The sequence below is a fragment of the Coturnix japonica genome, chromosome 4, assembly GCF_001577835.2.
Source record: "Coturnix japonica isolate 7356 chromosome 4, Coturnix japonica 2.1, whole genome shotgun sequence".
In the NCBI taxonomy this organism is placed as follows: Eukaryota; Metazoa; Chordata; class Aves; order Galliformes; family Phasianidae; genus Coturnix; species Coturnix japonica.
Window position 1 is genome coordinate 59,300,614 of NC_029519.1, and position 13,310 is coordinate 59,313,923.

At 46.4% G+C, this 13,310-nt stretch overlaps 1 protein-coding gene across 9 annotated transcripts in view; it reads left to right on the top strand.

Moving 5' to 3' along the window:
- Positions 1 to 13,310, top strand: part of LNX1 (ligand of numb-protein X 1) — a 71,717-nt gene that overhangs the window by 54,572 nt on the left and 3,835 nt on the right. For all 9 annotated transcript variants that reach the window (XM_032444068.1, XM_032444070.1, XM_015862268.2 and 6 more), the window contains 3 exons: positions 3,457 to 3,594; positions 7,171 to 7,348; positions 8,657 to 8,855. In XM_032444068.1, coding sequence (XP_032299959.1) covers positions 3,457 to 3,594; positions 7,171 to 7,348; positions 8,657 to 8,855 — 515 coding nt within the window. The remainder of the gene's footprint in view (positions 1 to 3,456; positions 3,595 to 7,170; positions 7,349 to 8,656; positions 8,856 to 13,310) is intronic.

Here is a 13,310-nt window from a genome sequence, read left to right on the forward strand (position 1 = left end):
GCACAATGTTCTCATATTGAAGAATTTCACATACCTGAATATGAAGATCTTGAATCAGGCTGGATGCTCCACATTTCAGGGGGGTATAATCAGAGTAACGCAAGTCTGGCTGAAAGAATCTTTAACTGCAATGCATTTTGCGGCAAGTATTCCCCCTTTAGCATAGATTCACAGATGGCTGTGGCGGACGTTCATTGAAAAGCTTATGGCATAGGTAAAGATAAAGCCATTAGCTTGTCTTCATGCTGAGAGCAGGGCCTCCCACTCATCCAAACAGGCATGTCCTGCCTGGGAAGCAAAACCGCATCCTTTTGCATAACGCCAGTTGTTGAAATTCTGGTCCAGCATCTTTCTGGATTACGTTATGTAGATCACTAACTGGGAGCAGAAGGCAGCAGTTGGGGGATGTTAAATCCTCCAAGGGGAACAAAGTCGGGAATGAAAACCTTTCTAAAAATTGGTATTCTTGGAACAGTTCTTTATGGCTACAAAACAAGGCAACAGTGCCTCATAAGCAAAAAACACATGTAGTCTTGAGATGAAATGGAAAAAATGACTCAATGAGACCATTCACACACAAGTGTTTGAAAACACTACCAAAGTTCTTATTGGGTTCCAAAGAGTGGATGTTATTTATAATAATGCTTGAAATGCATACCAGTCTCTGGGAATTTAAACAACATGCCCATCAAAGGGGAGACTCAGGTTTCCAAACAGCCAGGATTGCGCTGATGTGAGCTCTATGAATCACATTTGTCTAACACAAAATTCCTGGATCCTTTGTCTTTTTTTTGCCATGTTTATTCATCAATTATCATTTGCCTTTCCTGTTTCCATGCTATGCCAGAGAAAAACCATTATACTGAGGCCACAAATGTTTTACATTTGCTTCTTTCACGGCATGTTTTACCTCATCCTCCCATTTCTCGACAGAACCCTGTCAGTTGAGATCTCAGAGTGTGTCACTCTGCACATTAAGGTCTTCAAATTAACAGTGCTACATGCTTCTAAGATGTGATTGGCTCCTTTGAAATCAGAATGAACGTTCACTGATATGATAAAAGATGGTAGTGGTTTATTATGCCAAGTACAGCTGGGAGAACTTCTGGGTTCTGCAGAGTCTGATTAGTTTTGACTGCTAAATAATGAATAATTGGGAAAAATCTGATTCTTCAGGCCTGTAGTGATTATACATCAGCATATGCAAAGCGGTTGTTAATCAGGAGATTAGGTGTCAGCCTGTTTAGAAGGTCAGTCACGAGAACTGAAATGAAGATAACATGTACCTGCTAATTAAGAATGTACGCACATCGTAACTCTTGGGATCTTGCTGCTCTCTGTTTACCACATCATCTTTAGTCACAGTCTTGTGTCAGATGTGGCACTTTTTGATCTAAATAACGTGATGTCCCACATCTGTTTCATGTGGGTGCGACATGAAAATGACCAAGGTGCCAGAAGAGTGGGCAGTTGTGTGAGGACATCAGCCCTATCTGCTCGGTTGGGCCAGGCTGCATGGCTGCCTTGTTTCCAAGTGACTGCTTGGAAGTTGTCACTGCGTCCCTGCCTCCCTGCCAGCTTGGATGCAGCCATCTTTGTGCAGAGGTGTTTCTTTGCAGCCCCTTTTGGCTGCTGTTGTGTTTGAACACTGCACCTCCAGCAGCACTGGGTGTCACACAGCACAGGTAACTGGAGGTGTTTCAGGCTGCTTTCCCTATCCCAGGGAAATACCTGCCAAAAGCAGAAGCAGAATCAACCCAACACAGAAGTGACCCTTAGAGGATTATAGGCCAAAGCTTTGCAGAGCATTCCCCAGTCTGTCTTTGATTTGCTTTGACCATAACGCAGATTTTAATTCTAGTAGATTATTTCCATTGTTACTTGTATTCAGACTCAAAGCAAACCTTATTACTTTAATTCTTGCTTTAGTGTGAAGAGCAGAGAAGGAACTGGGTAAACCAAGCAGTAAAGGGGAAGGAGGGAGGGAGAGATCAAGATGAAACAGCAATTAATATTCTGATCAGTAGAAACGGTTCTGGGTTTGTGTATGGAAGTATGTAAATACAAAAGCTAATCATCTTGTTTGGATAACTCTTCAGAACACTCTGGTCTGGACTTCTGAGAAATTACTCATCTTGACTGACCTGGAGACAAACGTGACATTGCAATACTCTTGTTGAACTTCTGTCAGTTGGTCCTCAGAGAATTAGTCACGTTTACAACCTTCCTCTAAATAACCAACTTTGAGACGAACCATGTGGCAGCAGATGAGCTTTAAACAGAAGCTGCATAAACTGAAGTTGTTTGTTTTAAAGAAAACAGTATTTTTGTGGGGTCATATGCCCATAGGAGATTTGGTAGCATGATGTTCAGCTACAATTGGAGCATCCTACAAACTAGAGGTCTTGGGGTGCTTTCCTTTCTCCCAAGAGACAGAAGCCTACTTCTGGGTGCTCCACCCCAAGAGCAGGAGGTAGCAAGCACTGGAAATGTGGCACCCCGGGAGCTCCAGAGATGCTTGATGGGGTTTCCAAATTAGATCCTTCATAATGACCCACACACAAGCAGATAGGACTCCCTCTAGAACCAGCTTCTAAGACCTGCTCCTACAGGTCTTTAATCTAGAGAGAGGACAGATTTCTTTTGTATTCTGGGTATATTCCTATAGCTTTCAGGCTATTCCTATGCTTCCCTTCAGCTGGGTCAATGATAGAAAAGAATCACCTGTACACAGAATCAGTAAAGCCAATACCAGGTAAACATGGAGCACCTGAAAACAATGAGACTCTGCAGGGAACATGACTGTTGTGCAGAAGCGTTCTGAGCTTATTTTGGGTTAATTGCTTTTATACCTCCTGTTCCTAGAGTGAGAGTTTGAGCTGGTTTCCCAACCCAAGTGCTGTTACTCTATGTACTTGCTTGTGCCTTTTTATTCTCTGTGTACCGGCACACTAGGATTTTATCTCTCCAAGTGGTGACTCATCCCTTTTTTCAAGCTACCTTACGTCTGCTGTGTTTGTTATACACAGGTGGGCTCTGTAATGCTGTTATTCTCCACCCTCACCAGCCTGAGCTGCAGTATACTCCTTGTTACAGCACTAATTGTGGTGTGTCTCTCTTGCAGCAGGCACATTGCTGGTCTGCTCTGCTGCGTGCAGGAGAACGCAAGAAGTGAACAGCGATTGCATTACCATAGGTCAGGTCATTACTTGCGGCCAGATTTAGGGCAGACAGAAAGATTTTTTTGAGCATTAACACTAAATTTTCAAGTTTTAGGTAGTTGGCAGTAAGCTTGTATGACCTGAACTGGTACTACTTCTTCGTGTTAATGCAACTGCTGTGGAGGGAAATCCAAACTGAGCTTAAACGGGATCTATGTTTGGTGACTCCTCCCTGCTCAGCTTCTTCTGAGTCATTGCAGCAGAGTGATGGGATTCACCCTGTGCTTTCTCTTAGGCCAGTGAGCGGCATGTCCACTTTGTGGTATCACGGCAGACCAGGCAGCAGCCCCCTGACATCTTGCAGGAGACAGGATGGAGTTACAACAGCAGCAGCCCCCAGCCCTGTCCTGCTGAGAGGATCAATGCCAGTAAGGTGAGCCCATATCTGCTCTGCTGTCCTTGGGAAAAGGGACCTCAGGGTGGCTGACATCTGGGGGTCTTGTGGTAGCCTTTCTGGATCCTGTCACCAGTAGTGTCATGTCTAACTCTGCAATTGAAATGTAAAACTGTGCTCCTTATCATTTGTGCTCTAGGAAGTGTGTTTTTGCTCACTTGGTTTGGGGTGAGAAGGGGAAGAGAAGGTGAAGGGGGTTGGTGAGGCAGCAGTGTGATGGGCATGGAGCTGGTTTTGTTGTTAGTTTCATTTTCTGTGAAGTCTCAATCCCAGCTCTTGGTAAGGATCAACAGGAGTTAATCATGGAGCAGTCAATTCCTGGTAGCCACTAGCCAGAGGTAGTAGTGCCCAACTAATCATGTGTCTGCAAAACATTACTAATGAAGTAATGCTTTCCTTAAGGAGATATGAGTAAGACAGCAATTATCTCATGTTGCTGGTATATGATTTTTAGTGATGCTCAGAGCACCTGCTAGCTCTACCATGGAGATCTGATTAATTGGTACCATGTGAGACTGTGCTGTTTGTTTTTCATACACTGCCCTTAGATCCCCATTTTCTCTTCCTATACCGAGGTATTAGACAAAAACTGGTACATTTGACATTATGTATTAGACAAAAACTGGTAAATTCAACATTATGTGGGGGATCTATGAACTCAGCAGGCCAGCGCTGACCTTGCATCTGTCCTTCTAAGGCTAAAAATATCATCTTTTGTTGAACAGACCATAGCTTGTGAGTGGATTTCCAGTTGGCCCCAAGAGATGCGTGCTCCACTGGGGCATGAGTGGGCTGCTGTGGGCTTCTGCCTGGTGCTGCTGCTGGGGCGCTGTCCAGGGAATATCAGAGCCAGGAAACAAAACCTTGAGCTACTACCACCTCCCTTCATCTCTGTGCTGGCAGTGGAGAGCTTGTCTCAGAGAAGATGCTCTGGCAATAGATCTGTAGATCAGTACAGCCAGTGAACACAATTATCTTCAGACACTGCAGGCTTTTGGAATTATAAAATCACTACTGGAGTGTTATTTGCCCTTTTATAGAGCATGAGCATGTCAGTTTGAATTTCTCCTGCTCTTTTGCTGAAGGTTCAACTGAGCATCATTTTGCAATTCAAGATCTTTAAACTATAAGCTTTGGCAGGCTTAAAATGTTATTTTTTTTTAAAGAGACGTTAGTGCAGGCCTAATGCTTGCAGGCCTGGGGTCTGCAGAGTGTCCAAGTGCAGTGTGTGCTCCTGCTGACACACAAGGCAGTGCAGTGCATATTGGCTGCAGTTTACTGTCAAGGGAGTTTGCTACGTGTGTGTGGTTTGGTGGATCTGCTACCTGCTGCCATCAGTGGGATTGCTTTGATAGATAGAAGGATTGCTAACTGACCTGAATTTTGATGAATTTTAGCTGTTTATTTTTTTGCCCTGGGCTTAACTTAGCAGGCGGTATTAGCAGGCCAGGAACACCTTCTTTGAGGGAAGCAGCTCTCATGTACATAAACATGGGCTGCAAGCACTTGTAAGCCTTGCATTTGGTGCCAAGAGTGAACTCCAGCTTCCAGCAGCCACCTTGTTTATACAAGGGCTGAGAAATCACTGTGGGCCGAGCTGTTGTCCTCCCATCAGCTTGCATCCATCTGGAAAGAGTGAGAAGGCAGCTCACTCACAATTTGTGTTGATACTGATGGCAATTGGCCACCAGAAAGGGGAGGATGGCATGTAGTGCCATGTCCTTTTGCAGTGGTAGCAGTGGGCTGTGTGTAGTGTGCTGGGAGACTTGGGGCCTTGTAAGCTGTTTTCTGGTCTGCAGGGTGTGTGTGTGTGTGGGGGGGGTGCCCAACCCAAACAGTTGTGGCTTCTGCCTGGATTCAGAAAACAGAAGATGTCAGGAACACTTTCTTGTGCAGCAGAGGCTGTTGAGCAGGGCTGTAATGCAGAAATAGGCCAGATTTGATTTCTTTGAAGTCAGTGGGAGCTTTGCCATTAATTAAATAACACTTGTTTTTAATTGGAACTGAACTCTGGCTCCTCTCTCACTAAACGCCCAGCATTTAAGTCTCCCCATTGCTTGAGCAGGAGACATTCTGTGGAGTTACAGTCAGGTTAGCCTTCAGGTGAAGTGCATCTTCCATCCTCAGCTATGTACTTTGCCTTCAAGGCATGCATCATGGCTTTGATGTTGTGATAATCTGCTGTAAATATTTATTGTACAGTAAACATACCCCCAAATATTTTTTAGAAAGGAGAAAATGAACTGTTATATTTTTCTTCTGACCTCTGAGGTCGCTTCAAAATGACAGAGGAGGACAATTGTTTGGAAGAGAATGCATTGAAATGCAGTCACTGATAAACACCTCCTTTCAACTGGTTTACTCATTATCAGTGGTCCTTCCAGGAAAGCTCTGTGTGTGTTTACTAAAAAAGGCTTTGCTTCACTTTCATCACTGCCTTGGTCTCAACTGAGCCACCCTAATTCCTCTCTATCTGCAGCCATGTAAAAGGACATGTGGATAGAGCAGCTTCAAAGGAAAACTGATCCTATGTGCTTGAGTATACAACTACCACTGCTTTTATGATTCTGCACTGAAATGTAACAGGACAATTTGTTTGCCAGCACTGCTTAGAAAGCACTGACTCTTCAAAAATAGAGCCCTATCTGCCTTATCAGCCATAAACCCAATGACTGACACGGTGCCTGTGTGCTGCACGCAGAGGTGGTGTGTCCAAATAGCTGCCTCAGATTGCTGTTACTTGCAGCATCGAACAGATCTTTTTCACCAAAGTCTTTGCCTTTTTGTTCCCAAAGGTCTGCAGCTTCCCCAGTGATGAAGCACTGTGTATAAACAAGCGCTCCACGTAGCTGTCTTTACACCACAGAATTCCCACCCATGCTGTCCCCTTTTTCCTCCCTATTCCCATATAACCCTGTTGCTGCTGTCTCTCTTCCTCCATTGCAGTGGTGGCAGGAGCAGCCGTAGGCCTGCCTGCTTCTCTTTCTGCTCTGCTGGCCCAAGAATGGAGGTGGGATGTCCTTGTGGGATCTGAAATTGATTGGAGGAGATTAATGTGGCTTTAAAACGAGATTTATAGATTATTTTTGCATATTATGTATGTGAGGTCACGCTTGTGAATGAGAAGGGGGCGGGGGTTACATGTGAAATACATTTAGCAGCTATTCTAGCTCCAAGAGGGCTCCTGCAAGAGGGGCAGGGCTTTTCATAGCCTGATTGTTACAGAAGTGAGGAGCATTGGTGGTCCTAGCTGATTTTAGCAGCAAGAACTTTTCTTTCTTTTATTTTCTTTTTAGTTGTACTCCATATTTACATGTCAAAGACCTACCCCTCATGGCTTCATGGCTTCTCAGTTCAGTGGGGGCTGTGTCTGACTTTAAGGTGTGGGTTGTTTTGGCTGTACCTCTTTTTGCCTATTCCCCAGTGTGGCAGGCAGCTGTTGAGTGCTTTGGTATTCCCTAAGTGCTTCCTAGTGAATACTTGCTTCAGTAGAAAATGCTTAAGCTGTCAGGGGGTCTCCATGCCCACCGTGTTTGCTGTTTTTCCCCATCACAGAGCACTCTTCATACTGTCACTTGTCATGAGAAGGTGGTGGCTGTCCGGAAAGATCACACGGAATCACTGGGAATGACGGTGGCAGGTGGAGCAACGAACCGAGAATGGGATTTGCCTATCTACGTGATAAGCGTTGAACCGGGAGGAGTTATCAGCAGAGACAGCAGGATAAAAACGGGTAAAAAGATGGGGATCTTGGCAGCCTGCTTTAATTCAAAGAGTTCCTTTGAAAAGCAGGAATAGGGCAAAAGCATCACGCCCTGACACTGTCTGCTCTCACAGAGGCTTCTGTTGGGAGGTGGCAGATGAGAGGGTCTCAAGTCAGCCCTCAAAAATGGAATAATTCACAGCAGCAGCCACCTCTGTGAAGGGGAAATGTAGGTGTATTGTGGTACGCAACAATCATTTTTCACACAAAAAAATGAGCCTGCACCACTATTTCCTAATTGCCGAAATCTTCATTATGCAACATTCATGAGTTCTGGTTGTTTTTTTCTTTAACGTACATTTTTGAGCTTGTTTGTCATGTAATTTATGAGCTCTAAGAGAGATAGCTGAGCAGAATTCCCATCATACGTGAAGCAACATTAATGCCTTGTGGCTCAATACCTTGCCTAAAATCACTGACTTTGTACCTCCATTTGGCTCTTGGTGCAACCGGAGGCGTTAGTGGATCCTCCCTCTCCATGAGCACAAGCCATCAGAACAAGGTGAGGAGTATTTTTACAGTCTTTTCTGCAGGAACTGGTAGGGAGCAGAGGAATGGTGACAGATCCCACTGTTCTGGGGATGCTGTGTCTTCTCAGCTTCACCTGGGTCACACTGTCCCAAAGCTGCAGAGAACCTCTGACTGCACAGAAGAGATTACCCCGCTCCCCACAGTACCAGGGCACTCAGAACAGTTAGATAATGGGTCTTTTTGAGCCCCGGAGCCCACCCCAGCCTATGTGGGGATCTATGTGGGGAACTGTAGCTTCTCCTCATAATGTGTGTGACAACAACGGGAGCAAACAGGCAGCTTTTCTCCTCCCCTCCTGCTGGGAAATAACTGCCTCCCAGTGGGGTGCATTTTCAAAAATAAGAAAAAACAAATGAAACGAGATAGATTCATGGTGAAGCAGACAACCCAGCATGGAAAATTCAGCCTGCTTAATTCGATAAAATTAGAAACAAATGAATATGTGATGTTACAACAGTACCATAAGCTTCCAAGGTTTTGAGCAGCCTTCAGTGACAGCAACACCACAAAACCATGACAGGCTGCCAGCATGGGGGATGCAGATGGGGTGCAGCAGGAGCACCCCAGATTTGGAAAGAGGTGTCCCTCTGCAAGGACAACCACAGCGCTTATGGGAAGTGGGTTAGGTGGTGCCACCAACAGCTCCATTAGACAGCAAGCTCTTGGCTCTGGATTTTGCTTGTTATCGATGGGGATGTATCTTAGCAACATCTGCAGTGTCTTTTCAACCATCCCTTTTTATCACAGGTGACATCCTCTTGAATGTGAACGGGATCGACCTGACTGGTGTTAGCCGGAATGAGGCTGTGGCCTTGCTGAAAAACACCAGCTCTTCAGTGGTGCTCAAGGCCCTGGAGATGAGGACGTGTGATGGCCGGGAGCGCAGCGAGGCCACCGAGCACAGCGAGTGGTTGCCGTCCTGGGTGACGTGGCTGGGGCTGCCCCGGTGAGTCCAGCAGCGGCCACCTCCCGCTGAAGGGGAGTGGGAGGAAAGATTTGTGTTCTCTGGCAGTTCTCTCTTTTGGCTTGATTCATTGCACTGACATGTTAATTAAATCCAGGCTCTGTCACAGACTTTCCTCTAAATACCTCCCTTTTGTCAGTGGGTATGTGTACATGGAAAAATAGACACGCAGACCCCTTCGCAAGGGAGGGAAGTATCCTGAGTTGTTCCAGTCCTGAAAATGTATCTGGCACTTAGGGAATGAGAGGAAGGACTTGTATGGAGGCCTTGGATCGACCACCCTGCAGAAGGCAGAGCTGCCCCTCCTGCTGTTCCCAAGCTGCACAGCCTTCATTCTCCCTTGCCAAAGGCAGCTGGATTGTTTGGCTTTGCCCAGATGTTGCACAGTGCATACAGTTGGCCAGCATCTCTCGATCACCTCTCTTCACCCCACCCCCGACTGGAAGAAGCACATTTGTCACACACAGGAAGCAGCTGTGTTGTCCTTTCAGTGAGGATAATGAAAGCCACGTCACATGCCGTGAAGTTCTCTCCCAGTTGGTGCACACAGCGTATACCTGCAGCTTCAGAGACGTTTTGTCAAGTACAGACTGAAAGCGTGCTGCGAGTCTGTGGGTGCACAAAGCCAGCATCACACTGCTGGTGACCCTCCTTCCCCTGCCTCAAAGAATGAAGAATTCAGCCTACTAGCAACTTCCACCCATATGCAGGTCAGAAAGTCTCTTTCTCTTGTGAGAAGAGACAGTCTGTGGGCAGGTGAGCCTTGCCCAAATTCAGGACATGACCCCACCTTCGCACCTGCCTGGAGATTTGATGCTGTTCTTCCTCCTGCACTGTGTCATGTTGAGCTCCTTCACCTTGCAGCAAGCTCTGCTGTGATGGCCATGTGATGCCTTGTGTGGATGTGCTCTGTGACCCCATCTGAAGCAACACTTTGTTTAGAACAGGATGGTTGTGTGCCTGTCACCCATGGATGGCAGGTTCCTCCTACAGTGGAGAGGACTGAACTCTTACTCCTGTGAAGGAAAAACAGTAACAAGAAAAAGCAGAAAACCAGCTGGCTCCCTCAGGAATGGTGAACTCCTTTCTCCCAGTTGTACTGCAGGCAGGTGGATATAGTGAGGTTCTCACTCCTGCTCCACTCTCTGAGTGCGACCACTGCATTCTACAGGTGATAACATACAGCACTGGAACATGAGTAATGTTCCCTGTAATGAAGAGGCAAGCAGAGCAACTCTTGTGGTGCTGAGTCTTGCCTTCAAGTCCATAGCTAAATGGGCACAGATGATGCACCCTGCCTGCTTCTGGTGTCAGCACACCTTTGCTCTGTTGCATAGACAGCCTGAACTGCCTGCTCACAGCTGCCCAAAGTTCCCACGTCCTCATTGAGGTGACTGAGGTGAAGGACAGAGCTCCACAGTGCTGCAGACTCGCACCTGGTATTCCCACTCATCAGTACTGCTTTGAAGTGTGTGAGGGAAAAGGAGGGTTTTTTTCCTCCATGTAAAAGCAGTATCTAAGCTCCCTCTCTCCCCCCTTCCAAAGGCTGCGTGTGTGAAGCCATTCCCATCCATTCAGTCTGAAGGAAAATTAGCCCCAGTGTCAGCAAGCTTGCAAACAGGAAGCTCATTGTGCTCGCATCCCAGCTGCAATGGCAAGCACAGTGTGGCCTTTCTCTGCCAACCTGGGGCAGGGCATTAGTATGCTGGGCCAGCACGCTGGTCCCACCACCAGGCTAAGATAGGGGCCAGGATTGTGCAGAAACAATGGTAACAAAGGTGTACTTCATCCTCAGAAGGAGTTGGTTGGTGCATGTGGGGCACGAGGATCAGATCTGGATTTGCTCATTAGGTCACTAGGTACAGTCGGAGTCTTCGCTTCCCCCACAGTGCATGCTCGTATGAATGTATTATATGATCTTGTTTCCCTCCAGTCTGAGTATTCAGCCTTTCCCTACCTGCCCTTCAGTGTGCCTTTGGCAAGGATCACAGCCCAGCTGATCTCAAGGTATTTCCAGAAGCCCCATGGATTTCCAAGCTGCTATAGAAAACAATTCTCTGTCCACACACTTCAGATGTGCCCATGTGGGTAAAGGTGCCTTGTGTGCAACCATGGAGCAAGGAGCGTGAAGTAAAACCATACCATTTACCAGAGGGACTGATCCAAGGTGTCTGCATCTGAGAACAACTGGAACAGCTAGTGGAAAGGTAGCAGTGTTAAAATCATCACTGTATGAGGTCATGTGAGGTACTCGGGAAGATGGACACCACGTACCTACATAAGAAAAACTTCTGGATTGAGTCGGTAGCAGCAGAATCAGACAGACGCAGGTTATCTGTCCTCACTGAAGCTCACGGCCTTAGAAAAGCTGTCCTGCACAATTCAACGTTTGCGGAAACTCTCTTGAATTTTGGCAGTCTTAACATTGGCCTCAGTCACTTTTCTGTGATTTGCTAGTAGGTAAACAATTTCTCTGTTCTTTTTGTAGCACTGTCCAGGATGGGGTGGTTATAAAATAGACACACATGTGAATCTGACATCTGTCAAAACTTGGACTGCACGGGCGCAGGGGCTGCAGGCTGTAGGAAACAGTGATGCAGAAACTAAGCATTCCAGCCTGGAGACTTATTTCAGGGTAGCTAATTTAATTTGTTGTTGTTGAGGAAGACAGGTCACGTTTATTGTTGGAGGGAAATGTTGTTAAGAATGCACAGAGCAAATAATGTGCAGCAGCTGGTGAAAAGCATTTCCCCAGCCCTGTGACGTTTCTTCTGCTCCGGCTTGTGTTCCTGCTCTCCTTTCTTTTCTCTCTTTACGTTTCCTTCCCCCAGCTAGCACTTAAAAATACTTTATAGATCATCCTGTCATAACATTTACAAGCGTTAGTACTTCACATGAGTGCTTTTGTTCATCTGCAAAGTGAGACGAGAAAGACAGGAGTTGGCCAAAGTCATTCTGTGAACCAGGGGTAGCACTGGGCCTAAAACGTGGAGCTGGGAGGGAGACTCTTCCAAATCAACTCCTTCCAGGCTCTGATGGGTGCACTTCTCACACATTGCTCCGTTCAGGTGCCAGACGCTCCCCTGTTGCAGGGCGGGGGGAAGTGCCCTGTTTTTCCAACCTTATTGCTGCCATCCCATCCTTCTGCTGCCAGGTTGGCTTTGACTCCCCGATCATGGGGCTACCTATGCTTTGTAGCAGGAGGGAACTGTACATTGCTGTTGAAAACAGGCAGTTTAAAACTCCTTGTGCAGCAGTAACTGATGCTTGGATGTGGCATTTCTTATGATAAGACTGTGTCAAGGCTGTTTATCCTCAAGGCTCGAATCTGAGGCAGCTCACACATAAATTACTCCTTGTCCTCAGCTTTTTGACCACTGGTGCGCTTACAGATAGCAGCACAAGACTGCGAGCAGCTTTGCTCCCAGACAGAGGGTAGTTCATTTTGGACTACTTGCCGTTTAGTGGGTTATGGCAGCTTAACTGGGTCAGTCACTTGGGCTGCGGGTCACCACCACAGAAAACTAATCTACTCAGGCACACTAAGCATCTTCAGCTGACGCAAGTAGTGTTTCATTTTCTCTCTGTGGCACTTCTTAGCTTGCCTTAATTACTACACAGCTGGAAAGAACCAAATGAAATACCTCCCTTCAGGCTCAGGACACTGCAGGAACAGCTTGGGATGTACTTTGGTATCCTGTGTGCTGGGCTTCTGGCATCACTTTCACGTTCCCAGCAGCACTGATGAATGGCTGCTGTGTGGCACATCACTGTGTTTGTGTCCTGTAACCTGTAGGATGGAGATGCTGAAACTCCGCTTTAAAGGGGCAGGTTGCAGCCCCTTTGTCAACAGTAGGTGGCATGGGGTGTTGGGGCAGGACATAGGGGTCCACGTCCCAAATGAAATAGCTATGCTGAGGTCTTTACCTGCTTGTCAGATTTTTATAGCATCAGGATTTAACCTTCCAGTTTCCTTAGGTGAAGAAAGACCCTCAAACCAACACAAGGTAATAGCACTACCGGCTGGGCCCTGGCACTGCTTGGTCATGACCTTGATAAGTACCATCAAACACAGAGGTCCTGAGTGATTTCGCACATTTAAGTCCCCAGATGGTAAAGTAATAATGCCTGGCTGCTGAGGAAAGAAAAACTCGTCACCTGTTTCTTACATTAGCAGCCAGTGAATGCCTGCACAAACATTATATACCTACCATCCTGGCAGCAGGTGAATATTTGTAGGCCCTGGGGGACTAATTGATTACTACTATAAAATCGTGCTGTGAAACACAGCAAAAGCATTATTTGGTAAAATTTAAAGCACTGGATGTAGTGGTCTCAGAGATGAGGTTATTCATCTTTCTATGGTCAGCTGTTTCTTAGAAACCTGAAGTGTTTCTGAATAGAGCTTGCTGCAGTTCTTGCTGTAGGCCAGTCTGT